Source organism: Podarcis pityusensis (assembly GCF_964106645.2).
Source record: "Podarcis pityusensis genome assembly, chromosome: 14".
Classification (NCBI taxonomy): Eukaryota; Metazoa; Chordata; class Lepidosauria; order Squamata; family Lacertidae; genus Podarcis; species Podarcis pityusensis.
This window is the reverse complement of record NC_138039.1, coordinates 51,159,715-51,187,644: the sequence shown is the minus strand read 5'-3', so window position 1 is coordinate 51,187,644 and position 27,930 is coordinate 51,159,715. Positions and strand designations below refer to the sequence as shown.

Below are 27,930 nucleotides of genomic sequence, written 5' to 3'. Positions count from 1 at the left end.
CTTGGGAGCCGCTGGCTCAGTTCAAATATGCAGCATTTTCATTCATTCATTGTAGATGTTCTTAGTACGTCTGTTCCTTAAGTTCAAAACAAGTCTTAGCTGATAAATCCTACAACATTTAGTTACCGTATTTTTTGCTCTATAAGACTCACTTTTTCCCTCCTAAAAAGTAAGGGGAAATGTGTGTGCGTCTTATGGAGCGAATGCAGGCTGCACAGCTATCCCAGAAGCCAGAACAGCAAGAGGGATTGCTGCTTTCACTGCGCAGCGATCCCTCTTGCTGTTCTGGCTTCTGAGATTCAGATTATTTTTTTTCTTGTTTTCCTCCTCCAAAAACTAGGTGCGTCTTGTGGTCTGGTGCATCTTATATAGCGAAAAATACGGTAATTCATTGAGTACAGTGTAAATTGGCATGCCTTTGTAAGAAGCATGCCATCTTTTGTCTTTAGATGACCCAAATGCATCAGAGCAGGAATAATCTTGAGAGAGGCATTCCCTCCTGTGGGTGAGTGAAAGGGGGATGCCTCTGCTAAGGGGTTGCTTGTCCTCTGCACTTTTAAGAAGTAGTTGCCTTCAAAAAGAAATCAGATTTTTTTATAGAAATGTCTGCCATCCAATTAATCAGGTCACATCTTTCATCTGAGCAAAAGTTGATTTTATTGATTGAACTGATTTGTTGATTAAATGTTAAAGCCGCAGTTGTTGATGGCTTTCTCTATTGCTGATTATTGTTGTCATTGTGTGTGTGTGTGTTTAGAGGGCTCCACCTGGACTTTCCTCACTCACCCTTTGGCGCTTTGTACGAGGTTGCCATCAACAGCCCTGGAATGCTCTATCCATCTGAGCTGCCCCCTCCCTATGAAGCAGTTATTGGACAAAGCCCAGCCAATCAGGTGAGACAGACCACTAGGGGGAGGATTGTTTGTTGGTTTGTTTGTATGTTTGTTTAAAAATTATTCATATACTGCTATGTCATTTTTTAATTAAAAAAAATCCAAGTGGTTTACAGCAATAAACTATAACACTGTACAACGAAAACCATCAAAAATAAGTTAAAAGTAGAAATCAGGTAACTATTGTGGAAAGATGTCTTCTTCATGGCCTGCATAGTCAGGAGGCCTTTGAAACTTGCCCCAGAAGGTGTGCTGAATCTCAGGATTGGGCCGATGACACTAAAGGCTCCATTTCTGATTGTCCATTGAGCCAGCTCAGGGAATGACCAACGACACTCCTGCTGGTGATCTCAGTGATCAAGCTGGGATAGAAGGGTTCAAGGAATTCAGGATCTGATCACTCTTCATCTGTGCCCAACCTGCCCAACCCAGCTTTTATCAGTCTCAGCCAGCATGACCAGTGCTCAGGCATTTTGGGAGTTTAGGGGGGGGGTGACAGTTTGAGGAAGGCTAATGCAATTCCATGCAAATGGGGAGCGAGTATAAATCACATGATCAGAAATAACTCTTCTTCAGGAAGAGTTAGACAGGGATTGAATCTGGGACCTTCTGCATGCAAAGCAGATGCTCTCCCAGTGAGCTACTGCCCTTTCCTCAGATGGCAAGCAGCAACCTAAGCAGGGATGGGCAACTTTTTCCCTTTTTTCCTGCCACAGGCCAACAGTGGGTAGTACCAGAGGCAAAAGCCTACTGGATCAAAGACTTTCCTGCTTCCATGTTCACCATGTTGGACTGGAATTCTGAGTACAAGTCAGGTCTGCCCCTTAGGGCTCAATGGAGCAGTGAGATCCCTGCGGAGCATGCTCCATCGGCCTGGAGATGGCACGGGGACGGGGTCTGATGTCAGCATATGACCGCAGAGATGCTGGTTCAGGATCCAGCATAGCTCCATGGGACTTCCAAATCAACATGCACAAGACTGGGCTGTGAGCAGCTAAATCTCAAGTGATTTCTTTGATGATGAATGCTCTGGTTCCATTAGCTTCTGCTCCTGATTTTCTTTGCTTTGCTTTGCTATTCACAGGTCACCGCTGTGGACCAGCAAGTCACAGAGCCCAGTCTGGGTGAGAGAAACACCACAGCAGGCTTCAGCAGCCAAGGTGCTCTATGCACTGCTCATTCATTGGCACAGGGCTCATGCCCACTTTGATGCCTGTACTTGTGACCACAGGCCACCTCGGCTGTGACTCCGGGAAGACCTGGTCCCTGCCTTGTAGGGCTTTTCCACCTGGCCTGGGGAAGGCGGGCCCAGACTGACTCCAGCTGCAAAAGCTGAGGCTGCTGAGCAGACACTTGGGCTGGGGTGTTGTCAATATTAATTTTTTGTATCTTTATTTTTAGATCTTATTGTGATTTATGTGGCCATTGTTCAATTTAGCTGTGTACTTTCTGAAGTGTTTTATTTATTGTTTATGACCATTTTTGTAATGTTTTGTAATTATGTAAATCTTTTCATGTTGTAAACTGCCTTGACCATGGTTTGAACCAGTGCTTTTTTCCTAGAAAAATAGGTGCCTGTACTCACCATGAAGTTGTTAGAGTAAGTGCCACAAAAAAGGTGCTGGTACTGCATGCCCTTGAGCGCCCCCTGGAAAAAAGCTCTGGTTTTAACCATGGAAAGGCAGCGTACAAATAACATGATGATGATGATGATACTGTACCTGGCAGCTGAAATGACAAAATCAGAGGCAATTAAGAGATGTTCAGTGCTGCATTAGATCTGCACCAGTCCATTCGTGTGTGGGACTCATTGCTTTATCTTGCGCTCGTCAAAGGATGCGCCTGCACATGCCAGCCAGCTCCAAATATGGGAAAATTTCATTTAACCTCCCTTGGAGTTTTCCTTAGAAGAGAACATGGAGAGTTGCTTGTAGGAAGAACACCACTAGACAAATGAAGGAAAATAGAAGAGTTTCCCAAGAATTTAAGAAATCTGGGAAGTTTATCTGAAAACAAGTGAATCACCCAAAGCCACAAGGGTGTTAGAGCACAGGCTTCAGGATTCAGGGCTACATGAGAAACATAATGATCAAGAGTGTTGCAGTACCTTCAGCCCAGGGTCCCAGGGTGGGTTACAGCTTTAAAACACAATTTAAAAACAATTTAAAACAACTTACAGTCATAAGGCAGGTGGGTCCAAAAAATATAAGGGCAGGGGTAAAGAGGTGCAGCTGCAGCATTCTCTGAAAGCTGTATAATATAGGTGTCAGGTGCACTTCTGTGGGGAGGGAGTTCCACAACGTAGGGGCCACCGCAGAGAAGGCTCTCCTGGGTTGCCACCCCCTGAACCTATGAGGACAGAGGAACTACCAAGAGGACCCCTCTCTGCTGATCTCAGCACCTGAAAGGGTCTTTAGCAAAGAAGGGGGTCTTTCAGATATTTGGGGCCTGAATTTGGGGCCTGAATATTTAGGGCTTTAAGTCTGAGCACCTTGAATTGAGCCGGGAAATGAATTGGCAACCAGTGCAGCTGATTTAAACCAGGTTGGCACTTTATGACACCACTATGTTCATTTCATTCTCCCTTTGCATTTTTGATGGTATCATAAAACCAGGTTGGCCTGTGCTCAATAGTGGCACTGCAGCAGTTTCTGACTCGGCTCTGTTTTGCAGCCTCGGCAGACAGCACTTCCCACGCGGCCTCTGAAGCAGCTGACACCCCTGAGCACCTCAGCTACTCCTCAGAGGACCTCTGTTCCCTGGAAGTCCAGGAGTCCCTCCTTTCCACGGACTTCTCTTCATACGAAGCAACCCACAAAGGTGCCGTAAATAGGAGCTGCTCCAGCTTAGACTACAGCATCCATTGTGGGCTACATAGGACTCGCTCCCAGGGTTCCCCAGGCGACGAGGCCAGCCAGACCTCTGTGAATGGGTCTCGTGGCCAGGAGCCCGAGACCTGCTCCCGTAGTCGCTCCTCAGACTGTTCCTCAGAGAACTTCACTGCCTCCAGGAGAGATTCACGCAGCTCAGTCAGAGAATGCAAAACCACACCCCCTCAGAAGCCACGGAAGATGTGTTGCGGGGTCTTCATCCCACCCGCTGGGCCACAGACTCACCATGCCCATTGCTCAGTGCCTGCAAACAGTTTGCCCCACAGCTGCCCAGAGAGGATGGTCCAACAGCGCACGAGGAAAACCAGGATTTCCAGCATAGTCCGATCCACTAGCGACCCTCTGTCATGTGCGTCTGCCACGGAAGGTGAGTGTCGCCTGCTGAGATACTGGTCAACAGAGCCAGTGGCGGTGTAGTGGTTAGAGTGCCAGACTAGGACCTGGGAGATCAGGGTTTGATCAGGCGTGTTGCTCACCAGGGGGATTTTGGCCAGTCACTCCCTCTCAGCCTAACCTACCTCACAAGGTTGTTCTGGGGACAAAAGTGGGGAGGAGAAGAAAGATGTGTGCTTCTTTGAGCTCCTTGGAGGAAAGGTGGCATCTAAATGTTGTAAATTAAACAAACAAACATAACATTTCCAGATGTTGTTGGACTGTGGGGTGAACACACCTGTCAACACTGCATTCTCTTCTGTTTTTCATTTTTCCATTTAAAGTTCAGTTTGCCACTAATGCATCAGTTAGCATTTTTTAAAATATTGTCAGCATTTTGTTCATTAATTTATAAAAATATTTAATAGACAACTATTTCATTAAAAATATCAAACTGGTTTCCAGCAAAAATACATAAAACCATACAGTAAAAACTATATTAAAAATCATATTAAAAGGATGTATTCTTAATTGGCGGCATAGACCTGGCAGAAAAGAAAACTTTTCAGCCAGTATTTAAAAGTCGGCACAGAAGGTGCCTGCTGAATATCCAGTGGCAGAGCATTCCACAGGACTGGACCAATGACACTGAAGGCTCATTTTCTTTCTGTTATCAAGTTAGCCTCAGCATTTAGTGTGCATTTTTCTTATATATGCATATATTGTATGCAATGTGTGATACCAGGGGATGGACCACTGGCAGAAGGCCACAGCTTTCCCCCCATGTGGTGCCCCCTTTGCATGAGTAGTACACAAAGAGGCCTAGAGAGCTGACTGATCATGACAGGGCAGGCATTGAACAATCAGAACAATTCTTATAATATCCGAACAATGATGTATACAGCCAGGGGTGTGCCTGTCTCATTTTGCTGCCTCAGGTGAAATGGGAAGGTGCTGCCCAACTGCCCCCAACCCTGCCAAAGCCTCGCTTACTAGCTTGCAGCGAGATCTCACAAAGTCCCAGGAGAGCTCAGGAGAGCTCAACCCCAGCAGCAGGAGCACGCACACACACCCTGGATTCTGCTGCCCACAGCAGCTGCTTCCATCTGTCTCATGAGTGGGCTGGCTCTGTCTATAGGCACTGGTGGTGGCAACAATGACCCACTGAACGCGCTGTGGGCCTTGTGTCTGAATTAATAATAATAATATTTTTTTATTATTATTTATACCCTGCCCTCCCCAGCCAAGGCCGGACTCAGAGCAGCTTACAAGCAATAATAAAAACAAGTTGAATGATTACAACTTAAAAACAAAATTAAAATAGAACATTAAAATATTGAAATATTAAAATATTAAAATGTAGCCTCATCGCAGGAGGAGAAGGAAAGGAAAAAAGAAAGAGAGGGACGGAATCAAATTGGCTCCAAGCCAAAGGCCAGGCGGAACAACTCTGTCTTACAGGCTCTGCGGAAAGAAATCAGATCCTGCAGGGCCCTGGTCTCATGAGGCAGAGCGTTCCACCAGGCTGGAGCCAGAGTTGAAAAGGCCCTGGCTCTGGTTGAAGCCAATCTAACTTCCTTAGGGCCTGGGACCTCTAGGGTGTTGCTGTTTATGGACCTTGAGGCTCTCCGTGGGGCAGACCGGGAGAGGCGGTCCCGTAGGTACAAGGGTCCTAGGCCGTGAAGGGCTTTAAAGGTCAAAAGCAGCACCTTAAATCTGACCCTGTACTCCACCGGGAGCCAGTGCAGCTGGAAAAGCACTGGGTGAATATGCTCCCATGGCAGAGACCCCGTGAGGAGCCTCGCTGCAGCATTCTGCACCCGCTGGAGTTTCTGGGTCAGCTTCAAGGGCAGCCCTGTGTAGAGCAAATTACAGTAGTCAAGCCTGGAGATGACCGTCGCATGGATCACTGTGGCCAGGTCAGGGCGGGAAAGGTAAGGGACCAACTGCTTGATGCGGCGAAGGTGGAAAAATGTTGCCTTGGCTGTTGCTGTAACTTGCGCCTCCATGGAAATTAGCGCTGTTTCTCCCCACCGCCTTCATAACATTTCTCCTTCCCGTTCGGTTTTAGTTCCTGCCTCTGGCCCTCACGTGGCTGCCTCTACTTATCAGGACTCCAGAAACCAGCTCCATCCAGTGGGGAAATTGAGGGACCCCAAAAAGGCTGAACGCTCCCGGAAGCCAAAGGCCTTCCAGACCATCTGCAAGGAGCGTCCCCACTCTCTGGTGGACCTGCAAGCCTACAAGGACACGAAGATTCTGGTGGCCAAGTTTTTGGAGCACTCGAACTGCAACCTTCCCCCGGAGGTGCGTCATGTGGTGAACAGCATCCGGTCGGTCATCAAGTCTGACGAGCGGCACATGGAAGAAGCCATCTTCAGTGCAAACATCATTGACCAGGTTGGCAGCTTTGACGTTTCGGTTTGGGTAACGACGGCCATGGTAGAATCTCCTTGTTCCATGGCAGTTTGCTGCTGGATACCAGTCACTGGGGAACAACAAAGCGAAGGCAATGGCCAGGGCAGGCAGAGGGCAGCCGACACCCTCCAGATTAGGGATCTCTGCGAAATTGCTACTTTCAAATTTGATATCAAAACTAGTCACAGTTAGGTTGCTTTGAGCTCAGTATCAAAGTGGATGCAGATTCCATGTACATGTGCGGAATGCCCCAGCCCCTTTTGCATGGCAGTGCCAACATTACAGATGTGGCCAGATGGTACCAAACAGGCCAGCAAAGCAGAGGTGGGGGGCGGGCATAGGAGAAGGCAGGCAGGCAGACACAGGGACTCATAGACGCACATCCACACTATCAGCCAAGCAGTCACAAACTCAACAAGAAGCTTCATGCAGGCAGGAAGGCAGGGGCTCAGCCCGGGGGGGGGGGGGACCTGCATCTTCAAGTGGGCTGGCAGATTCACACAGAGAGAAACACACACTAGAGGAGAGTAGGATGTAGAAAGGCAGGGCTGGCAGAATGAGGAAAAACAGGCTGGAAGGCATGGAAGAAGTAAACTGACAGGGAGAAATTGGGGGGAGGGTTTGCCACCATCTCAGAGAACACAAGGCAAACAAAGTAGGTGGGGAACTGAAATGAAGGTGAGAAAAGAACTTCCATCATCCCTGGCCATTGGCCACACTTGCTGGGGCTGATGGGAATTGTAGTTCGTCACCATCCAGTTTCCTACCTTCCTAAGATGTTGGATGTTGCACCAGATTATGTTCTCTGTTTTCATTATGTTTTGTTCGGTGTACTTTTTATTTTTTTACACTTGTACGATTTTGTGATGGGCTCCTGGCTAGGGAATAAAGATCACAAATCTGTGATCTATAGTGACTCAGAGGTAATTTGGGGGTGCAGGTCGTCCCACGGTGCACCCCACAGAGTGCCAGCGGGTAACTGGCTTGACTCCTTGAACCGCGATTCTGCATCCGGCTCCACCACCACCCAGATACCCCCCCCCCCACTTTGCACCAGGCGGTGGCTCTCAGGGTTCTAGCTTTTTAAAAAGCAGCAGCAAATTTTGCTACAAGCGCCTGCTGGAACCATCAGGGGCAAGCTATTCCAGCCCTTGCCTCAGACCCCTAAAAGGCGGAGCTTCTGTTTAAGTACTTTTTCTTGCTGTCTCTTACTGTTTTTGTGGGTCCAAAAGGCAGAATATGAATAAAGGAAAAAGTAACGTAACCTTCCGTCCCAGAAGTCTGCAGTCTGCCCACCTCTGGCTCTGCTCTGTATCTCGCTTTCCTCCTTGCTCTCAATTTGTGCCTCTCCTCTTTCTCTACAGGTGATCATGAGCTCCCGACAGAATGTGGATACCTCAAGAAAACGGCTTCAGGAAGACCTCCACCTACAGAGCTGTGGGGCACTGAGCTCTCCGGTGGCCTTGTCACGCAGGGCCCACGTTGGCCCCAGCTTAGAGAGACCACACAGTTTAATCGGAGTCTGTCGAGAAACCATCCTTTGACAAAGTACTGTGGCTGCTCCACAGAGGAATATTCCAGCTCCACTGCAGGCCTCTGGGGGAGCCCAGCATCCGGGGGGGGGGGGAGCGTTAAAAGGCAAAGCAAACCCAACAGACACCCCTGAAGAGTCTTCCTTTCATGGTCCGGCTTTGGATCTTAACTTTCAGTGGCACAGCGCCCCAGTTCCTGTGGCTGCCTATTGAAGGGGCTCCTTTTGCAAAAGACCATTGATTTATTATTTAACAAACAAACACAGACACATACTTTTTCTCATTCAAAGAAGTTGCTTTTAAAAGTTTTGAAGGACATGCTTGGGGCTGGAGGGCACCGCCCCCCCTTTGCCAAGCTGCGATGACCCTGCTTTACAACTTAGAAGTTGTATTTTATTCACTGTACCTCAAAAGTGTTTTAACTAATTCTGAACAGTGTTTTAATAAAAAGAAAAAAGAAAAAATGTATTTCTGGACACTGCATCTTCCAGAATTGATTTTCTGCAATCAATATGTGGATTTTCTGTTGGGTTTCTGGGGGAGGGGGTTTGATGTGTTTATTGTCTATGTCCCCCCCCCCTTTTTGGGCTAACTGATGTGCTGTTTCCCCCTTTTTAAAGATATTTCTGCTCCACTGATATTGACAATTCTAAGATTGAACCCAGGATAGTGGGATGGGGCACTTGTAACCTACTAACTACTGTTGGACCAATGCCCGTCATCCCTGACCAGTGACTGTGTTGGCCACAGTCCATGGTCTGGCAACATCTGGAGTGCCCTATTCTTCTAGGTTACAAGCTGGATCCCTGGGGAAAGCTAAGTGTCTTATTCACGGGCGGGGGGGGGGGATTGAGCTCATGCCCCTTTTATTTGGCAGTTGTGGACCAAACCAGAACCAGTGCTCACTGCAGAGCTGTCCTATGGGGCTTGGGAGTGGTTCCAGAAAGGAGAAACGTTTGTGCGAGAACTTAAGCACTTCTTCATCCAGCTCTTATGCAGCTGGAACACTTGCACCCTCCCTGCTGCAACAGAAGCTCATTCAACAGACGGCAGCGCCTTCCTGGGCACCTCTCTTGCTCCTTGCCTCTTTTGCTACAGCACCAGCCCCAAGGATTTGTTTGCAGTATCAGCTCAGAAAGATGTCAAAAGTTGCCATCTCTGAAAATGCTTTTTCAGCTCTGCTATTATGAAACTACAGTGACCTCCAGTGGAAGCCCAAGCATTCATCTAACTCGCACTCCCTCAAAATCTGCAGTGCTGATTTCTGGAGGGGAAGATGGATGGTGAGCAGGAAATTCCTTCTGCAATGTCACTTCAAGATGAAGCCCCAGTGGCTGAAGCCTGCACTCTGCGCAGCCTCTCTTGGAACGCGGCAGGGCACTCTTGCACAAATCCCCTTGGAGGAGGCAGGAGCTGTGCCACCAGCCGCACAAGCTGGTCCTGGTGTCACCGCACCTGCTAAGCGAGGGGTGGGGGACCTTTTCCCACACAGAGGCAGAACCCCCTTGGTGGGAACTGTTGGCAGCGGGTGGGGCCAGACCCCCAAGTGACCAGGCGGGTGAGGGGGGTTGGCCTGTGGGTTGAAGGTTTTCTATCCCTGCACTAAGCAGACTTCAAAAACAAACAAAAGAAGCCACAGTGCTTTATTACTCCAAATTTATTAGCGAGTCTCGATTATTTCTCTCCTAGGGTCACCTGCATGCAACAAGAGATCTACGGCGTTACTCCTTGAACTACAGTAATCCTAAAGCTTTTCTGTTACTGCATGTAAGGCTTCTTTAGTCACAGTGTATTATTGTTTTTTTCAAGGCCTTGGCCAAAAGGAGAGAGAGAGAAATCAAGACAAAAAAGGTTACATCAGTTGACATTTATCTCATAATGAACACAACATTACTAGTACTCGGTTTATCATCTCCACAAATTCTAATACTGTTGATGGTGATGACTTCCCCGTTTGCAGCCATCATTTACATTCAGACCACATGTTGGCTCAGAAAAAAACAAGAAAAAGGAAACAGGATTGACCTTAAAACTATTTAAACATGGCTTTCTGGTAGTAAACTCAAGTTCAACCAAAGAGGAAGAGATGGAAGGTTGTGGGATATTAAAAACTAGGAACCCCCTGTACCCCATATGCAAATCCATAAGAACAATTTCAGTCATTAAAAAACTTCAGTTTCCAAACCATAAATTTACTTGATCTAAATAAATATCCAGCTTTATATTGCGGCAAGTCTTTTGTTATTTTGCATCTGGGTTTTTGTTTTTTTAAAAAAACCTCCTCCTCCCCATCACCCCCACCAGCCCCCGCCCCTTGTTCTACACTTAAAGTCACATTTCATCAAAACTTGTTAACACGTTACACTTGTCAATAAGAATACCAAGGACAACAGTAGCTTTTCATTGGATTAGCATCAAACACTCCACCCCCAACCCCAGCCCCAACCAGAAGTGCATACATTCTTGGTCATTTCGAAACTGGCCTGCCCTCACTTATCTCCTCCAATTACACAGGCAGTTTTGCCACATTGCTTAGAAGCAGCAGGTGTGCATACCTGGGACGGGCATGCCGCAGTCAGTGTTCAAATAAATGCCACAAGCAGAATCCACCAGCAAGAGGGATTGCGCAGGCCCCACTGCCTGCAGCTGGATCCCAGACAACACACCAGTGGGGTTTGCACAGGGGCGTTTGTGGTGGATGCCGCCCTATGCTGCCAGCTTCCACAGGGAAAGGGCTTTGCAGATGATGTCGCAAAATACTTCCATGTATTGGAAAGGTGGTGTCAGTTGGTTATTGGTCCATAAGTAACAGATTCATCTTTTGGCAACAAAACGTTGTTTAAAAGAGAAAGAAATGGAGAAGAAAAAGGCAAAGAAGCTGGATCTGTTGAGTTTCCAGAATATATCCACGAATTGGTTCAAACCCTTTCTGTTCCTACAAAATACAAAAATTCCTCTTGAAGGTTCTAGAATGGCTGGGATCATTCAGTTCTTTTGATGAGAGTTAGATGTACAGTGGTGTCTCCTGTCCCGTTAGCAGCCTGAACATTGCTGCAGGCATGGTCTTCATATGAATCTGTCAAGTAGGCGAGAAGAGAATTGGCAGCGGTTAAGATCTGCTGTGTTGAATGTGGCAGTATCTTCTTCCTCTGCCCTCACTGCCTTCAGCCTCACTTAACCAGGGTGCCATAAAATCAGGCTCTGGTGACGCTTGTGATTGTGCTGATGACATCAATGATGCCTGTAAACAAAATCACTTGCTGCATCATAGCCAACAGAATTAGACACCACCGGTATGGACAAAGGAAGGCAAGGACAAGATGCCCACTGAGAAGCAGCTGAGAAACAAGCAAGCATCAAACCGTATCCAAACAACAGCAGCCTGGATCAGAGCTGTGCCAAACAGTTCATAATTTCGATATCCAGTCTGAAAGCAGCACCATCAACACAGAAAAACAAATTAGGGGTGGGTGGGGCTAACTCACCATCCTTCTTCACCGGCATGTTCTTGCCTTCATTTGCCTATAGTTGGTCCCCCTGCAGTGCACAATGTGATTTTGTTTACATGCTTCCGTAACATCATCACCAAAATCACATGGGTCACCACTGCCAATAGGATTTTATGTGTGTTGGTAAGTGAGGTCAAGGGCAGTGAGGGCATAGGAGGAAGGTGTCACTGCCTGTCTTCTCAGTGGCACTTCAAAAGCAGGTTGCAAAACAGTACAGGGTCCTCCTCCTAACCTCCCGAAACGGCTTCAGCCCAGTATACCTGAAGGAGGATCTCCATTCCCATCATCCAGACTGGACACGGAGGTTGGAGGTCCTTCTGGTGGTTCCCTCATTGCGAGAGGTGAGGTTACATGGAACCAGGCAGAAGGCCTTTTCAGTAGTCGCTCCCATCCTGTGGAACACTCTTCCACCAGATGTCAAACAGATAAACAGCTATGTGATTTTTAAAAGACATCTGAAGGCAGCTCTGTTCAGGGAAGTTTTTAGGCTGTGATGTATTGTGCTGGGGCAACCCAGTCAGATGGGCGGCATATAAATAATAAATTATTAGATTACAAGATTTGAGATTAGAAGACGTCAAAAAGAGAAAAGGAGTTCTTAAAAGCACGAAAGTCCAGCAGTATCAGGCCAAAGGCCCAGTATCATGTACACACAGTGGTCCACCAGAGGCCCTAGGAAGTGCATAAACTTGATGTGGACTGCTCAGAGATTATAATTACTTTCATAGGTGCATATAAATCTTGCTAGCTAAATAAACAGGCAGGATCTGAGTGCAACATCAGCCTCCCCACGTGTGACTCCCAGAAACTGGCTGCAATACTGCCTCAAACTAGACGTGGAAAACTGAAAAGACATATGTCCCGTTCTTATCGCTGACTACTGGAGAGCATTTCAAACATTTGGGGAGGCTCCTGTCTATGCCAACTCAAGTCATACCAACCCAGAACGGACTTGGGGGGGGGGGAGTGGTGAGCACAGATATTTGAAAATACCTTGGCAGCACAATCTCCTTGCACATGGAAAACAAGTCTTCCTACAGACCTGTCATGAGCACAGAAATTACAATCTGGGGATGACTTGAAAGAAAGACAATCCAATACCAATTGCAGGCAAGGGCTGTAGTACACATGAAGCGTCTGACTAACTTTTCAGTGCTTGTCCAGACAGGGTAAAATACATTAGTTTTGGAACTAGTTCAGGGTTAGAGCTTAGTGACCCTAGAATTGCTTTTTTAAACTAAGTATTGTACATTGTGTTTTCAACATTATGTTGTAAGTCACCCAGGGCAGCTATTTAAATGTGGTAAACAATAAGAATCTCAAGAGAAAAAGAATTCTAGAGAAGGACCCCTCCCTGGTAAGAATGCTGCCTCTCTGGGGTTCTAGTCCTTTTTGATATGCCTTGTATCAATCTGGGGCTCAAATGCCTGAAGGTGTTGGCATGCAAAAAGAAATGAAACCACACCCTGCACACAGAAATCATGCTAGCTGTGCCCTCTCCCTGGCATACTTTCTTTCTGCAGATCCTTACAATCCTCCCATAAGGATAGTATGCAGGCATTATACTTAGAAGGGCATTTGTTTGATGTTCAAGACAGAGATGGGACAAGGGGTGGATGTTGCTTCCAAGGCAACTCAAATTAGTGTGGATAGGGACAACAGATTAAATAAATTCTTCCCTTCCAGCACACTACCTTGAAATTCCCACTTTCCGATTTCTCTTTAGATCTTGACAAATGTTTACACATCTCATTCCTGTTTTACAAGCCTGCTCTCTTCAGTCAACTATCTGAATGCCAATTCATCAAACTACCACAACGTATGAAGACAAATGATCATTGTGCATTTCATGCATGAATCTACTGATTTCCAATACTTGATTAATTTTCTCCCCTAACACTGAAATTGAATAATGTATCTGAGTTTTCTTTTTTAAAGCACACACACACACACACACACACACACAGTCCAAACACACAATCTTTCTGGAAAACTAGATGAAAACCGGCAAGGCCACCATCTTGGATTCAGCCTACTGTTGGTTTCCTGGAACACAAATTATTCTTTTTCTTCCCCTTTCCTCCAACAAGGAGAAACTAAATCTGCCAGTCCTTTATTATGGGGGAAATATTCTGCTCTGGAAGCCTCACCTCTCCCACAGAGTTTGACAAAGCTTGTACAATCTTCTCATGAGCCGTGGCAACGACACTTTGACCGTTGATCTCAATGATGCGATGGCCAACCCTGACACCACCTCTCTCAGCTATCCCACCTCGCATCAGACTGCAGATCTGGAGAGAGAAAGAGGGAGAGAGATTCACATTCTTTTTTTTTTTTTTTTAAGGTTGTGCCAGGTGTCCTACAGAACTAGGAGGAAGGTCATGAGCTTTTGCCCTTGGGCCTAGATGTAAATGCACAAGACGAGCCCTGATGGATCAGGCCAATGGTGCATCTAGTCCAGCATCCTGCTCTCACACTGGCCACCCAGATCCTGGTGGGAAACCTGCAAGCAGGACCCAAACATAGTGAGCCCTCTAGTGGCTTGCAGCTACTGGTGTTCGGAGGCAAAACATAGTCACCATGGCCAATGGCCATCAATAGCCTCTTCCCCTTGAGGGGCCGGCTTAAGTCGGGCTTTGGGAAGGAGGTGGGAAATGGAACGTGATCCAGTGTTACCAGATTTTCAAAAGCTTATTGTTATTTACACCTCCAGTGCCCCCCCACTGCCACCTCCTTGCCTCTTAGCAACCCACCAGGGAATCCTACTGCCCCCCCCCCCACTTTGCAAACTACTGCTCTAAACATTTTATTTCAGTTTTGGCCCAGGTTAGGGGGGAAATGGTCTCCTAGCCTTATACCTGTCAATGCTCTTTTTTTCCTTTTGTTGAATTGTTTGAATAAATATGCAATTAATTGTTACTGCTTTGAATTTTATTGTGTTAGTATCTCCCTTCATGCAGACTGCTATTCTCAGTAACGCCTTTTTGTAGGGTAGGATGGGAAGCACAGTTTATGGAACCAAGAGGTGGATTTCCTGAAAAAGTTTGGGAACTAGAGGATCAGATTCTAGACCACCGTGAGGGATTAATTTCCAAGGCTAGGTTTGCTGTTCAGGCTAAATACTGTATCTATCTCTCCCTCCCTCCATTTTGGGGCCTGGAATCTCTTTCTGACTCCTAGGTTTATTTAGCAAGGAAGGTTTGCAACATAGCGCAACACAGTTGATAGGTGGGGGCGACATGCAGAAAACTTTTGAAACGGCTCTCTGTTCTTTAGGCTGGGCATCAACAGCCCTGAATTACTTTCAGGTCAGTTAGTGGTAACAGACCGAAAGCAGCAGCTGGAGATGACAAGAAGCCAACTCATCAATTCAAGCCTGAGGAAGGGGAATCCAACTGTGCTTCACGGACCTAAGATGAACACAGCTGGCTGGCTGGCAGGAAACGCCCCAAGCTCTTGTGGTGAGATCTCTCCCCCCCCCCCCCATCTCAATCCCTCAGCTGCTGGGCTATCTGTTGAAAATTCCCAAAGAGATCCCAAACAACTTGTCATCTCTGGGTGAAATGTGTACACAATGACAGCATTAAGTTCACAGGGGTGAGGGTTTCATCAGGTCCAGTTTAAGATGGGAATGAATCCAGCATCCAGGATGCGGAACTAGATGGGCCACTGGCCTGATCCAGCAGCTGGCTCTTCTTAAGTTCTTGCCGTTTGCACACTCCTCTGGACCTCGTGGTGCAAGGGCACCTCGGCTGCGTCTTTTGAGAACAGGCGCATGCATGGCTTCATTATTTCTCCAACTAGTTAGTTACCTAGAGCTATAGAACTCTTTTTCTCCATCAAGAATGTGCTTCCCTTCATAAGCATCAGCTTTCTTACTTCATACTTGGTCTGAATGCCTTCCAATCAAAGCAACGCTTCATTTCACTAAAGGTAACTTTTGCTCCATACGAATGTCATATGCTAATATATGCCCAATCAAATGGCATAGGGTGAGGGGGATGTGGCCCCAGGAGCAGAATTCTGAGGGGGCGCAACCCAGGGCCCCATGACAGGCTCTCTTGCAGAGGCTGCATGGCTAAGCTCCTGGCTGCCGCCTTCCAGAGCCTTCCGGAGGCTAGCTAGGCCTTCAGAGCTGCAGTGGCGCCTCCTCCTTGTGGCTGGTGAAGGTATGCCCGCCCTGGGCAGAACTTCTGCTGGATGGAGCCCAGACTTTTCCTGGCCTACGCTGGTCCTTCCCAGGGGCCTCCCTCCCGGCATGTGTCCTTGGACAAGACTCACACCTTGCAATGGCAACACAGAGAAGCTGTGGGAGCTCACTGTGATGAGAGAGGGAACACAGAAACCAGCAGGCAACCTCTGTGAGGAGCAGCTGCCACAGGGGCGCAGTGAAAGATATCTGTTGCCTCCTGCACAATGTCCAAAAGAGGAGCTGCAATGCTTGCCTTGCCCCAGGTTCTGGCAATGCCCACTACAGCACTGACCCAATCTTCCCTTTTTCTTAAGAACCTCGTGGGTTCTTAACTGTCTAGATCAGCCTTTCTCAGCCTATTATCCCTGGTAAGAAGGGCCAGCAGTCAGGGATAAGAGGAGTTGCAGTCCATCTGGGGAGCCAAGGTTGAGAAAGGTTTCCGTTGCTCTAAGGCTAGGTTGGCTGGGTCTGATTGGAGCTGTGATGCAAACCATCTGGAGGACTTCAGCTTGGGGAAGGCAGCTCCATGTCAGCTTTATGCAAACTTGCCAAAAGTGAGGGCTAAGGCCTTATACTGGGTGAGGGTCTGAGGGCTGGCCCCTCTTGCACAGGGATGCAGCCCAGAGCACATCCAAGGGCACAGCCTATATGGCAGGAGCCTGAGTCACAGCATTAAAACATAAAAATCCAGCTAGGTAAATTCACACCTTTACCTTCAGTAAATAGAGGCTCACAGGTTGGCTCCCCATTTGAAATTCAACATGCATACATGCAATTATCATTATTTGAATATATCAGATCAGAGATAGGAAACTTGTGGCCATGTTGACGTTGTTATTTGAATCCAGCCAGCAGAGCCAATGGTCAGGGGGGGGGAGTGCAATCCAGCCACACTGGAGGGCCATGGGATCCCCACCGTCACATTAGACTCTATGCAAAACAAAGTCCTTGCCAAGGTAAAATTGAGGCAGCAGTAATGTTTAACAATAACATCAGAAGCAAAATGCAAGATGTGAAAAACAAACCCAGGAAGGTAGAAAGTATGGAATGAGATCACACAGTGCAAAAGACAGAAATATCACAAATCTCAGTATATACTGAGAATTGCAACACAGGCATTCCTTTTCATATTGCTGCTGCTGCTGTTGTTGTTGCTAAAATTTGTTCAACCAAAGCAACTTACAAACAAACAGAGAAACCCCCTCACATAGAGGAAAAAGAAATACATTAATAACATCTCGCTCACTTCTAAAAGGCCAAAGATGGTTAAAGGCCAAAGGCCTAAAGATACGTGATACAAGGCACCTGGCGATCCTCCCTGGAGAGAGCATCCCTCAAAGAGGGAGCCACTGCAGAAAAGGCCCGTTCTCATGTTACCACCCTCTGGACCTCTCATGGAGGAGGCACACAAAGAAAGGCCTCAGGTGATGATTGCAGGGTCTGGCTCAGTTCCTATGGGGAGAGGCAGTCCTTGGGGTATTGTGGTCCTCAGCCATTTAGGGCTTTATAGGTCAAAACCAGCACTTTGAATTGGGCCTAGAAACTAATTGGTAGCCAGTGCAGTTGGACCAGGATCGGTGTAATACACTCAAACCGTCTTGTCCCAGTGAGCAGCCTGGTCACTGACTTCTGAACCACCTGAAGTTTCTGAACTGTTTTCAGAAGCAGCCCTACATATAATGCGTTGAAATAGTTATATGAAAAGAATTTCAGTCAGATGACGTTCTAATACTCCAGGTTCACCCTTTAGAAATCCTCCTACTCCTCAGGGCAAAGTGGATCCTTCTCTTTTGCCTTCAAAAGTGCTCGCTATGCCCTGCATTAGACATTCACTGAACAGCGTGGCATTGAGGCCAATTGTGAATATGCCTAACAGCCACTAGATGGTACCAAACCCCAGTTAAAGTGGTACTGCCTTATGGGAAACCTATTCAGAAAACAACCTGCTGCTGCAACTAGGTGACTTCCAAATAGAACAGCTGGCATGAACTTCTTTGAGATTAGGGCTCCTCTAAAGAATCTACAAGCAGGACTGCTGGCTAATATGGAAAGGGCTTCTTGTTCCCACGGTGCCCAGCTGTCTGCCGGATGACCTCTAGGCAGGTTGTGAAGCAAGAGTCCTCACTCACTGCTGCTCAACAAGGAGACTAAACTTGGCTGTATCATGGCTAGTAATGAGCTATTTGCAGAAGTCATCGTAATAACCAAAGACTTGATCAAACCAAGACCCATCTAGTTCTAGAATCATAGAACTGTAGAGTTGGAAGGGACCCCATGAGTGATCTAGTCCAGCCCCTGCATGGCAGGAATCTTTAGCCCAACGTGGGACATGAACCCATGAGCCTGAGATTAAAGGCCTCAGGCTCTACCAACTGAGCTCTCCCAGCTCCACAGAAGCCAGCCAGGTGTCTCTTTTGAGAAGCCCACAAGGATGGCATTAATGCAACAGTCCTCACTCTTGACTGTTGCCCCAAGCAACTGCTATTCAGAGGTATGATGACTCCATAGGTAGGTAATATACAGCCATCATGACTAGTTGCCAATGATAACCTTATCCTTCCTAAATTTCTCTAACCCTTTTTAAGCCACCCAAGCTAATGGTCACCATCACATCCTACAGCCGTGAATTTTGTAGTTTAGCTATGCACTGTGTGAAGAAGCACTTTTGTCTGTCCTGAATTTTTTGACACTCAGCTCCAATGGGGGCGCCCTGGGTGAGTGCATTATGCCACTGGGAGAAATGTATCTGTCATTTCTCCACCATGTGCAAAATTCACTCGCCTTTTTTCCTCAGCTAAATATTGCATTCTCAAAGCAGCCCAGCAATTTAAATTTTCATTTCCAATTCACCTTAAAGGGATGGTGGAATAAGGTAAGGCTGTTAGCAGTTGCAGAAAAAGCTACAGAATGTAACAGAAAACCTAGAGGAGTTAAATCTCAGTTACTTGGTCTCTGTTTGTTGAATTTATTTTGAGACAGCAGAGAGCAGTTCTTCCTCCAGAGCATCATTATGGGCAGGGATTATACCTAAACAGTTTTGGTCTGTAGATTAAAATCTACTACGAATTATCTTTGTTGGATTTCCATATCGCTCTTTGAGTATTTTCTAAATAATTATTTGGATTTTCTCTTTTTTCTGCGCATCCACAAGTAGCACAAGGACTAAGCTCGTAGTTAAGTTATTTCTTATGCGTTTTGTAATTATGTAATTTTTGTTTATTTGAAAAATCTCAGTAATAATTTTTTAAAACAGCAAATAAGAACCATTGTCCTTATCCATCCGACTCTTTTTGAGCAAAGACAATAGTTTTCAAATCCAACCACCATACCAACACTACAAGGAAAAGTGAACTTACAATTCCATTCTGTACACTGAAGCCCAACTGGTATTTCAAGTCTGGTCGCTTTATAAGGACAGTGGTGACTGGAGGGCAGCTGACAATGTTCAACTTCACTTGCGTCTGGTTCTTAAGACCCTGAAAAATGTCCTCAAGCTTAGCAAGTTCTTTATCACAAACAAAGGAAGGCAGTTTCCAGTGGCCGCCACTTCACAGTTGGTTGTGTCCAATGGTGTTTTTGTCTTATCCCATTTGGGGGCACTCAAAGGGCTCCTGCGTGGGAAGTGAGTTGATGCAACTGACTGTGTGTTTCATCTTATTGATCTAATGGAGTGGGGACAGGAGGCGCTGGTCCAGGAATTGACTCTGCACTCCAGGTCTCTCTCCCTGGCCTTTGGAACTATCCTCAGGCCACCCCTCCCCCCAAAAAACCCAATCTTTTTCTGCACCCTCCTTAAATGCTTTTGCCTGGTGCAAATGTATACTTGAACTTGGATCCTTGAACTTGAACAGTGGGTGTCTTGGTTGCCTGAATGCAAGGAGAAGTAGGGGTGTGGAATGGCTGGAATGGATGGAATGCCCCTCTGGATGGCCACCGCTGGCATATGGCCCCCAGAAGCCTGCCTTCAAGGGAATGTGGCCCTTGGGCTTGCAAGCGTTCCCCAATGCTTCAATTCCTCCACAACCTACCAAATAGGCAGACGAGCCAACAACTAAGGACATGCTTTTATCACCATCATTCATCATCATGATTTTAAAAATTCCCCTTACATTTCTACCCTGCCCTTCTCCCCTCATGGAACCCAATGTGGTAAGCATCTGATTCCCAGGCAGTCTCCAAGCCAGGCACTAACCAGAGTGAGACCTGCTTGACTTCGCAAGACAGAGAGGCCTCGTGGCTCTTGAGACGACTACCTTGGATTTTATAAACTGGTGACAATCTCATCCTTCCACTTTCTCCCTTTGCTGTCCGTAAGACCCACAGTGTTGGCAACATCAAAATTTGTAATTGTAGAATTTCTAGGAAGTGGGATTCCACAATCCACAGGACAGACCCCTCCCCTCTCATCCTAAACAGTTCCTTCCTTCCTTCCTTCCTTCCTTCCTTCCTTCCTTCCTTCCTTCCTTCCTTTAAAATGTTTTTATTAAAAGATTTTTCTTGGGTAACAAAAGTACATACAGAGTTTCTATTTTCAAGTATAGAGTCCTTCATACAGGTCAGTCACATTCAGAGTGAGACATTACATACAGTACCTTTATGATTCCTTGACATGTTGCCAGGGGAAGCCCCACGAGACTGGTCCCGTTAATGGACATAATCTGGTCCCCGATGCTGAGTTTCCCTGAACGAGCAGCAGGGGCCCCATTCATCATGTTGGCCAGGATCACTGTGGGTAAAATGGACCCCCAGCCAGACTCCACGATGACCACACCGAGAATCTCGCCCTTGTGTTTAGCTATCTGCAACTGCAAAATAAAACAAATTGGAGGGAGAATGTTTGTGGGAATTCTAGGGTTGCAGAATTCTGCAAGGAAGTGTTTGCCCAGCTTAGGGGGGAAAGGTGCAATGTTCTGATGGGATCCAAAAGCCCTCCCACTTACTCCCCGTCCCCCAAAAAAGCAGTGGACATTGGAATGAATAGCAGGAAAAGTCCCTCAAGGACAACATGCCAAATATGGGGAATATGTACTTAGGAAGCTGGACCTGCAGTGTAAGAATTTGCAAAGCCATTTTGGAAACATACAGTCAGCCTCACTATGTCTTTTTTAAAGATGCAAGACACAGGACATGAGCAATGCATCCTCTATGTAAAGCCACAGCAGGCAACAGGCCCACTCTGTGCAGTGCTGATTACCCCACAGCCGGAGGCCCATTACTGACTTTAAATATATAACACTTAGCAAAAGATGCAAAAATAAATAAATAATCCTACAGCAATAACGATGGGCATGGGCTTGGAATTCTATGAGAAAGATGTGCTTTGTTCAGGAAAAAGGAAAAGGATCATTGGCAGGGGGGAGACATGAAGGGAAAGCTCAGTGAGAGGGCATCTGAAGGTCCTGGGGGTGTCCCCCCTTTAAAACCCTGAGGAGATGCTGCCAGACGGTGTGGACACAATTCAGTGGACAGGATTTCATATAAGGCAGTTTCCTGTGTTCATGTATACAAGGTGTTGATACTTTACTGAGATTTACAAGTGTGAAGTGGAGCAGAGGGAGAGGAGCTATTCAACAAAGCCATGGGGATTAGGGGAGACACCAAAAGCAATAGACTAGTTTAGCCTTCCCCAATTTGGCATCTTCCAGATGGCATCTATTTCCATCAGTCCCAACCAAAGATTGAGCTAGTTACAACTGTGGGCTTCCAGTTCTGGTCTGCCTTAATGGATGCCACACCCACAATAATGGAGACCGTTAGCAAAGGATAAACAAGGATGATTTGAGGGCAATTGTCCTTACAAGCTCCCCGCCAATACAAATGGAAGTCAAAAACTTTGTAGCTGCTGATAAGGGATTAAGATCATGACTGAATGTAATTGGATTAATTAAGACTTTGGAAGCAGGATGAAATAAAATCATCTCAACTTGAAATCTAGCACGCGGGAGGCCACACAAAATGTATAATTGGCTTTATAGTTGATATGTATTTGTATTTGAATTGTAATTTGAAATTGATAAAATGTGGTTTATAGTGGATTTTATTAATTGAAAATTAATAAAAAATTATTTACCAAAAAATGAGAGAGATAGTTACAACTGTGTGAGAGGAACTTTGGCTGAGCTGAAAGCCAGAGAGACACTTGATTCTCTTGTCTCGGGAAACCCAGCCAGATGGGCAGGGTAGAAATAATAATAATAATAAATAATAATAATAATAATCTGTGCTGAATCCACAGCTATTAGTTTGTCCCCTCCCCAGGCACCTGACAGGGAGGCAAGATCTGTTGGAGCCCCTCCATCTTATGGCTCAGGTTGCATATATGTGTAAATAAAACTATATATCCTAAAGACACCACCGTCCCAGCTGACCTTCATTTTAAGGAAACAAAATCCTAGGTAAGCACTGGAACCCCTGGAGTCTCTCATTGCTCAGGGTTGTGGACACACAACAATATCAAATGCCTTTTCTTCAGCCTCATGAAGGAGTCCCACCACCTCACACTGGATGGGGGGAAATGTATTTTTGTGGTGTATGATTGGACTTTATTTTGCCTTGCAATGTTCAGTTTTATATTTGCTATTTTGGAAAATACTAAACATATTTTTTAAGAAGCTGCAGGGTGGTGGCAATTGCAATCTGGACAATGATAAGGGTGAAGGGTTAAGCTCCCATCCCCTCTGTCCTGGCCCTGATCTGGCTCCTCCCCCCACATTGACTATTGGTAAACAAACAACTACTATCAAAGGGAAACTATATGACAAACATCACATCTAGCTTTAGGTCACCTGTAATTTAGCAGTATATAAATTGACTATGTGGGACAAGAAGCTACAGTTAGAACTGGATATGGAACAACTGATTGTTTCAAAATCGGGAAAGGAGTATGACAAGGCTGTATATTGTCTCCCTGCTTATTTAACTTATATGCAGAATTCATCATGCGAAAGGCTGGGCTGGATGAATCCCTAGCCGGAATTAAGATTGCCAGAAGAAATATCAACAACCTCAGATATGCAGATGACACAGCATTGATGGCAGAAAGTGAGGAGGAATTAAAGAACCTTTTAATGAGGGTGAAAGAGGAGAGCGCAAAATATGGTCTGAAGCTCAACATCAAAAAAACGAAGATCATGGCCACTGGTCCCATCACCTCCTGGCAAATAGAAGGGGAAGAAATGGAGGCAGTGAGAGATTTTACTTTCTTGGGATCCATGATCACTGCAGATGGTGACAGCAGCCACGAAATTAAAAGACGCCTGCTTCTTGGGAGAAAAGCGATGACAAACCTAGACAGCATCTTAAAAAGCAGAGACATCACCTTGCCAACAAAGGTCCGTATAGTTAAAGCGATGGTTTTCCCAGTAGTGATGTCTGGAAGTGAGAGCTGGACCATAAAGAAGGCTGATCGCCGAAGAATTGATGCTTTTGAATTATGATGCTGGAGGAGACTCTTGAGAGTCCCATGGAATGCAAGAAGATCAAACCTATCCATTCTTAAGGAAATCAGCCCTGAGTGCTCACTGGAAGGACAGACCATGAAGCTGAGACTCCAATACTTTGGCCACCTCATGAGAAGAGAAGACTCCCTGGAAAAGACCCTGATGTTGGGAACAAGGAGAAGGGGACGACAGAGGATGAGATGGTTGGATAGTGTTTCTCGAAGCTACCAGCATGAGTTTGACCAAACTGTGGGAGGCAGTAGAAGACAGAAGTGCCTGGCGTGCTCTGGTCCATGGGGTCACGAAGAGGCAGACACGACTAAACGACTAAACAACAGCAACATAAATTGACTCCATAAATAGTTTGGTGCTCATTTATTTCCCTTCATTCATCACCCCTTCCTTCTCCATGAGGTTGTTTGTTATCCATGCACATCCAGGTGTGTGTTCATCATGGGATGTTGGAAGATTCAGGACAGACAAAAGAAAGCACTTTGGAACTCGCTCCCACAGGAGGCAGTGATAGACACCAACTTGGTTGGCCTTCAAAGAGGATTGGACAAATTCATGGAGGCATCTGGTTGGCCACTGTTGAGTACAGGATGCAGGACTAGAGGGGCCATGGGCCTGATCAAGCAGGGGCAATTATGTTCTTACAAGTGAATAGTGGGAGGTGTGGGAAAGCTGGGGGTGGCTGAAGGGGTAAAGGGGCTGCTTGAAAAAAGTCCAAACTCAATGAACTATATATAACAACAGCAAAATTCAAAACCCAGCTCAGGGAATTTAATTTTATGTTACTGTTTCCATACGATGAAAATATATGTTTGCAAATGAGTTCTTAAAACTCCACATGGGTTCCCAGCATGTACATTCCTAATCCTACAGTGAAGAAGGAGCAACAAAACATATGATTTTGCTTTAAGAACAGGGCAAATTAACCTCCTTGCAGTTTTCCGAGTTGGAAAAATGGATCAGATCATCGTTGTACATCTCCTGGGTGTTGATGATGTCACTGTATTCCTTCTGACTCAAATCCTCAGGGTTGATGCCATTAGCTCTGAGGAACTCCTGGTATGCCACACTGAAGGCCTGGCCAATTGACTGGGCAATCAGCTGAGCCTGCAAAAAAAAAAAAGTGGAATAATTTTTCTGCCTGTTGTTCAGCAATTTTGATGTACAATTGCTAGACATTGAAGTATTTTATTTAAAATATTTAAAATTCTATACCCCATCTTGCTGCCAGCCTTGGCTTTATTCCTTGGCTGTGCTGTACTCCTTCTGGGAGGACCACCAGGTTCTAAGGACAATGAAACAGCCTCTGTGCCCATCATTCATCATACACATGTAACTATGCCACTCTGCAGAGTCACCACTGTGTGCCACCTGGAAGAAGCTAATGGACTTGCACTGCAGGGGGTTGGACAATTCTAGTATTCCATGACCACTGATGATCCACAGACCACAGCATGGAAGCCTATGATCTAGCGCACACTAAACTAGAGTCAAGCACATGTCACATACATATTCCATATTACACTAGGGTTGTAAGGAAAGGTATTTAAGCTAGATTCTATTCAATTGCTCACTAAGGAGTAATGTAATTAAATCATGGCAGTTGTGTTAGATGACCTATATTTATGCTCTGACTGCTCTGCAATGATTTGCCAGCCCTTCAGTTCTCCCTGCTGCAAAGGTCTACCCATGGTCTGCATCACAATGACAGGAAGAAAGGGATGTCCCTTAAGGGTGGGGCAAGGGTGGGGACCTGTGGCCCTCCAGATGTAGCTCGACTCCAGTTCCCATCAGCCCCAGCCATCATGGCTCATGATCAGAGATGATGGGAGCTGTAGTCCAGGAACATCTGGATGACCCCCAGCTCACCATCCCAAGGCGGGAGAAGGACCATGGTTCAGGTATTGTAGCTTTGCATGTAGGAGAGAGTAACTTCGCTCCATGTCATCTCCAAATAAAAGTTGCAGATGGTGGGGAAGATCTTTCTCTGCCCAAGACCCTGAAGAGCAGCTGCCAGTCAAAGTAGATAACACTGAGCTATGAGTCCATGTTATGCTGTCATTTTAGGTCATGTCTGCTTTAAAAGACCTTTTAAAAGTAAGGTAAATTATTAAACGTTCAAGCACTCCAGGAGAAGGGCAATAACGTACAGATGTGCATTCTGAGCGGGGAATTCCAAGCGGAATAAAGAGGAAACTTCTTGGGAATGGAAAGGCAGCAAACACATTGGCCCTGAACATCTCTGAAAGGCTTAACCAAGCAAAAGCTTCAGTCATGCACAACCTCTAAATAATGCATTTTTCCAAATGCCGTTCACTTACATCCTCTGATTCGAAGACGTGGCAGATCATCTTGTACTGCTTCTTTCCTTCCTGTGCGCCGGGGGTCGTCTCAATGCAGTCCTGCGAAGCTGATCGGGGCATCCGGCGCCTGGCCATCAAAACGACGATGTTACCTATATCGGCAATGTAGGAGATGGTGCGCAGTGCATGGTCCATCATGGTTTCCTAGGAGCAACCGATAAGCCAAAACTATCAACATGGGCCCCCAACCATTTTAAAATGATGCATGTTCCTTCATATTTTATAAAGAAGAAGAGAGAAAACATTAGAAGAACAGTGCCCCACTGCCTTGAAACGGATGTGCCAGCCCACTTCTGCTGCCCAGAACTGAACCAGGGCTGGTGGAAGCTGGAGCCCAACAATATCTGGAGGGTCACAGGTTCCTCATCCCTGAACTCTTTGGTCCAGTCCAGTCCAGGCTCTGTTCTGTTCCTAGACTGGGCAAGTTCCCCATCTTCCTCATGTCCTGCTTGGGGGCTCTCAGGGGCATCTGAATGGGAAAGAGGTCACTGGACTAGACAGGCTTTGGCCTGAGCCAGCAGAGCTCCTCCAAAGTTCTTATGGTCTCCATGCTTCAGTTCATCAGTTCACTGCAATCCTGCACAATAATCTGCAGCAGAAATATCCATAATTCTCCCGCCTCTTCCTGTGTGATGTACAAATCAGCTCCTATTGAACTTGCACTGAAAAGCAAATTTGATTAATTTTTTGCCAATCATTATGGGTCATTTTAGAGTGTGCTAGTCTTCAGAAAAATCTTTCCATTACCAATATATAGAAAGAATCATTGATTTCTTATTCTTTGATAAATGATGTAAGCAACTCAAACTGTCATTTCAAATAAAAAGCCAAAAGTGTGGCGACACACGCACGCACACATACACACACACGTGTGCACACACACACCTGACATTTCAGTTAATTAAATGGGCATTTAGAGACCCTGGATGCAGCTCAATTTAAAGCCATTTAGTTTTTGCTTTTAATTAAATTTGGTGCTTTAAAAACCTTGGCTGTTAAGCCACATATAATGCAGTACTCATATGAAAAGTATTATATTCTGCAAAGCACCTCTTACATTTCAAAATGAAGCATTTCAAAATGAAATGGGTTCAGCAAGTCTTTGACAAATAAAACAAATAGACTGGCTATATGGCTCAAATCAACACAACTAAAATTCACGCGCACTTAAGGAATGAGAGGCATTCATGAGATCAATTAAGGGAAATAATAGACATTACTGAAAATGTACAATTTAGAAAGCAGGGGAGGGGAAGCTGAATGTAAGCTGAAGATGCAGGGGCTGGAATTTCCCCTAGGCAAGAAATGAAAGTCTGCTACTGTATTTTTAAAACAAGACAATAGAATTCAGGGATGAGCGTTCAGAGGACAGCAAATTGAATGCACATCTGCCTCCATTCCTGCTCCTCCTCATGGTCCACACTGATCAAACAAATAATCAATCTGCAGGGACAAAGGTCAAGAGTTGGATCAAAGGAGCTGTGAGTGGAAGAAAAAGGCAGCCACAAAAACTAATCTGCAAATGCATTTGACTGATGGAAGTTGTAATCAAAGCTTCATTAACGTGTGACCCCGAAATTCTGGATCCCCCTGTCAACTGATGCCAAGGTTTTGTGCTAGTTTGTGCCATTTTGTGTTGTGAAACCTGTGTTTTGTGCCACCCTCCAAACCGAGTAATTGACAAAGCAAATTGAGGTCACAAGTTAATGCCAAAAATCCAAAACTGTCCGATTGACACCAAACAGGTGCCAAAGTTTTGTGCTGCAAACACCATGTTTTGTGCTGCCCCACAAACTGAGTAATTAAGATGCAAACTGGGGGCCGTAGGGACACCCCAAAACCGAAGCTTGTCTGAAATCTCAGGATCACACATTAAAGAAGCTTTAAAAATAGCTGGAAGGCACTAGCTTGGCAAAAGTGGTGTTAATTTAAGCAGCCACTGCAAGCTGAAGACCCTGCCTTTGGCTTCCCCCTACCTTTAGTGTATTTGAGATGGCAGCCTATGATAAGAGACCTGTGACTCCCATTCCCTGTCATCTCCCCCCCCCCCCATCCCTGCTTTGAGCATCAGCTTGGTGGCTCCTTCCTGGCCTCCTGAATGAGTGCAGGATTGCAGACTACGTGGCCCTCCCACCGGGCCCTACGTGAAAGTTGGCTGGTTCCACTATAGGCCATGAGCTCTCCTCTGCAAGGAGTGTGTGTGCTATACTCCTCCTTGGTCCTGCTTCTCACCACCCGGAAGGGCTCTTTGCTTGGCTGGAATGTGTCCTGCAACCGTGATAATACTTCTTGCTTGTCTGGATGAAGAG

General features: G+C 46.1%; 2 protein-coding genes across 7 annotated transcripts in view; one reads left to right on the top strand and one right to left on the bottom strand.

The window, feature by feature from the left end:
* ENTREP2 (endosomal transmembrane epsin interactor 2) overlaps positions 1-8,588 on the top strand; it is a 196,014-nt gene extending 187,426 nt beyond the window's left edge. The window contains exons 7-11 of one of the 2 annotated variants that reach the window (XM_080980755.1): positions 758-893; positions 1,978-2,017; positions 3,567-4,151; positions 6,228-6,556; positions 7,939-8,588. In XM_080980755.1, coding sequence (XP_080836881.1) covers positions 758-893; positions 1,978-2,017; positions 3,567-4,151; positions 6,228-6,556; positions 7,939-8,118 — 1,270 coding nt within the window. In that variant the 3' untranslated portion in view covers positions 8,119-8,588. Of the gene's footprint in view, positions 1-757; positions 894-1,977; positions 2,054-3,566; positions 4,152-6,227; positions 6,557-7,938 lie in introns of both variants that reach the window. The other variant, XM_080980754.1, reaches the window with a different exon arrangement.
* A 1,157-nt stretch (positions 8,589-9,745) lies between these two features.
* APBA2 (amyloid beta precursor protein binding family A member 2) overlaps positions 9,746-27,930 on the bottom strand; it is a 106,003-nt gene continuing 87,818 nt past the window's right edge. For all 5 annotated transcript variants that reach the window (XM_080980723.1, XM_080980722.1, XM_080980726.1 and 2 more), the window contains 6 exons: positions 25,580-25,765; positions 24,186-24,365; positions 20,400-20,612; positions 19,164-19,283; positions 13,766-13,906; positions 9,746-11,182 (listed from right to left, as the gene is read on the bottom strand). In XM_080980723.1, the coding sequence (XP_080836849.1) occupies positions 11,111-11,182; positions 13,766-13,906; positions 19,164-19,283; positions 20,400-20,612; positions 24,186-24,365; positions 25,580-25,765 (912 nt within the window). In that variant the 3' untranslated portion in view covers positions 9,746-11,110. The remainder of the gene's footprint in view (positions 11,183-13,765; positions 13,907-19,163; positions 19,284-20,399; positions 20,613-24,185; positions 24,366-25,579; positions 25,766-27,930) is intronic.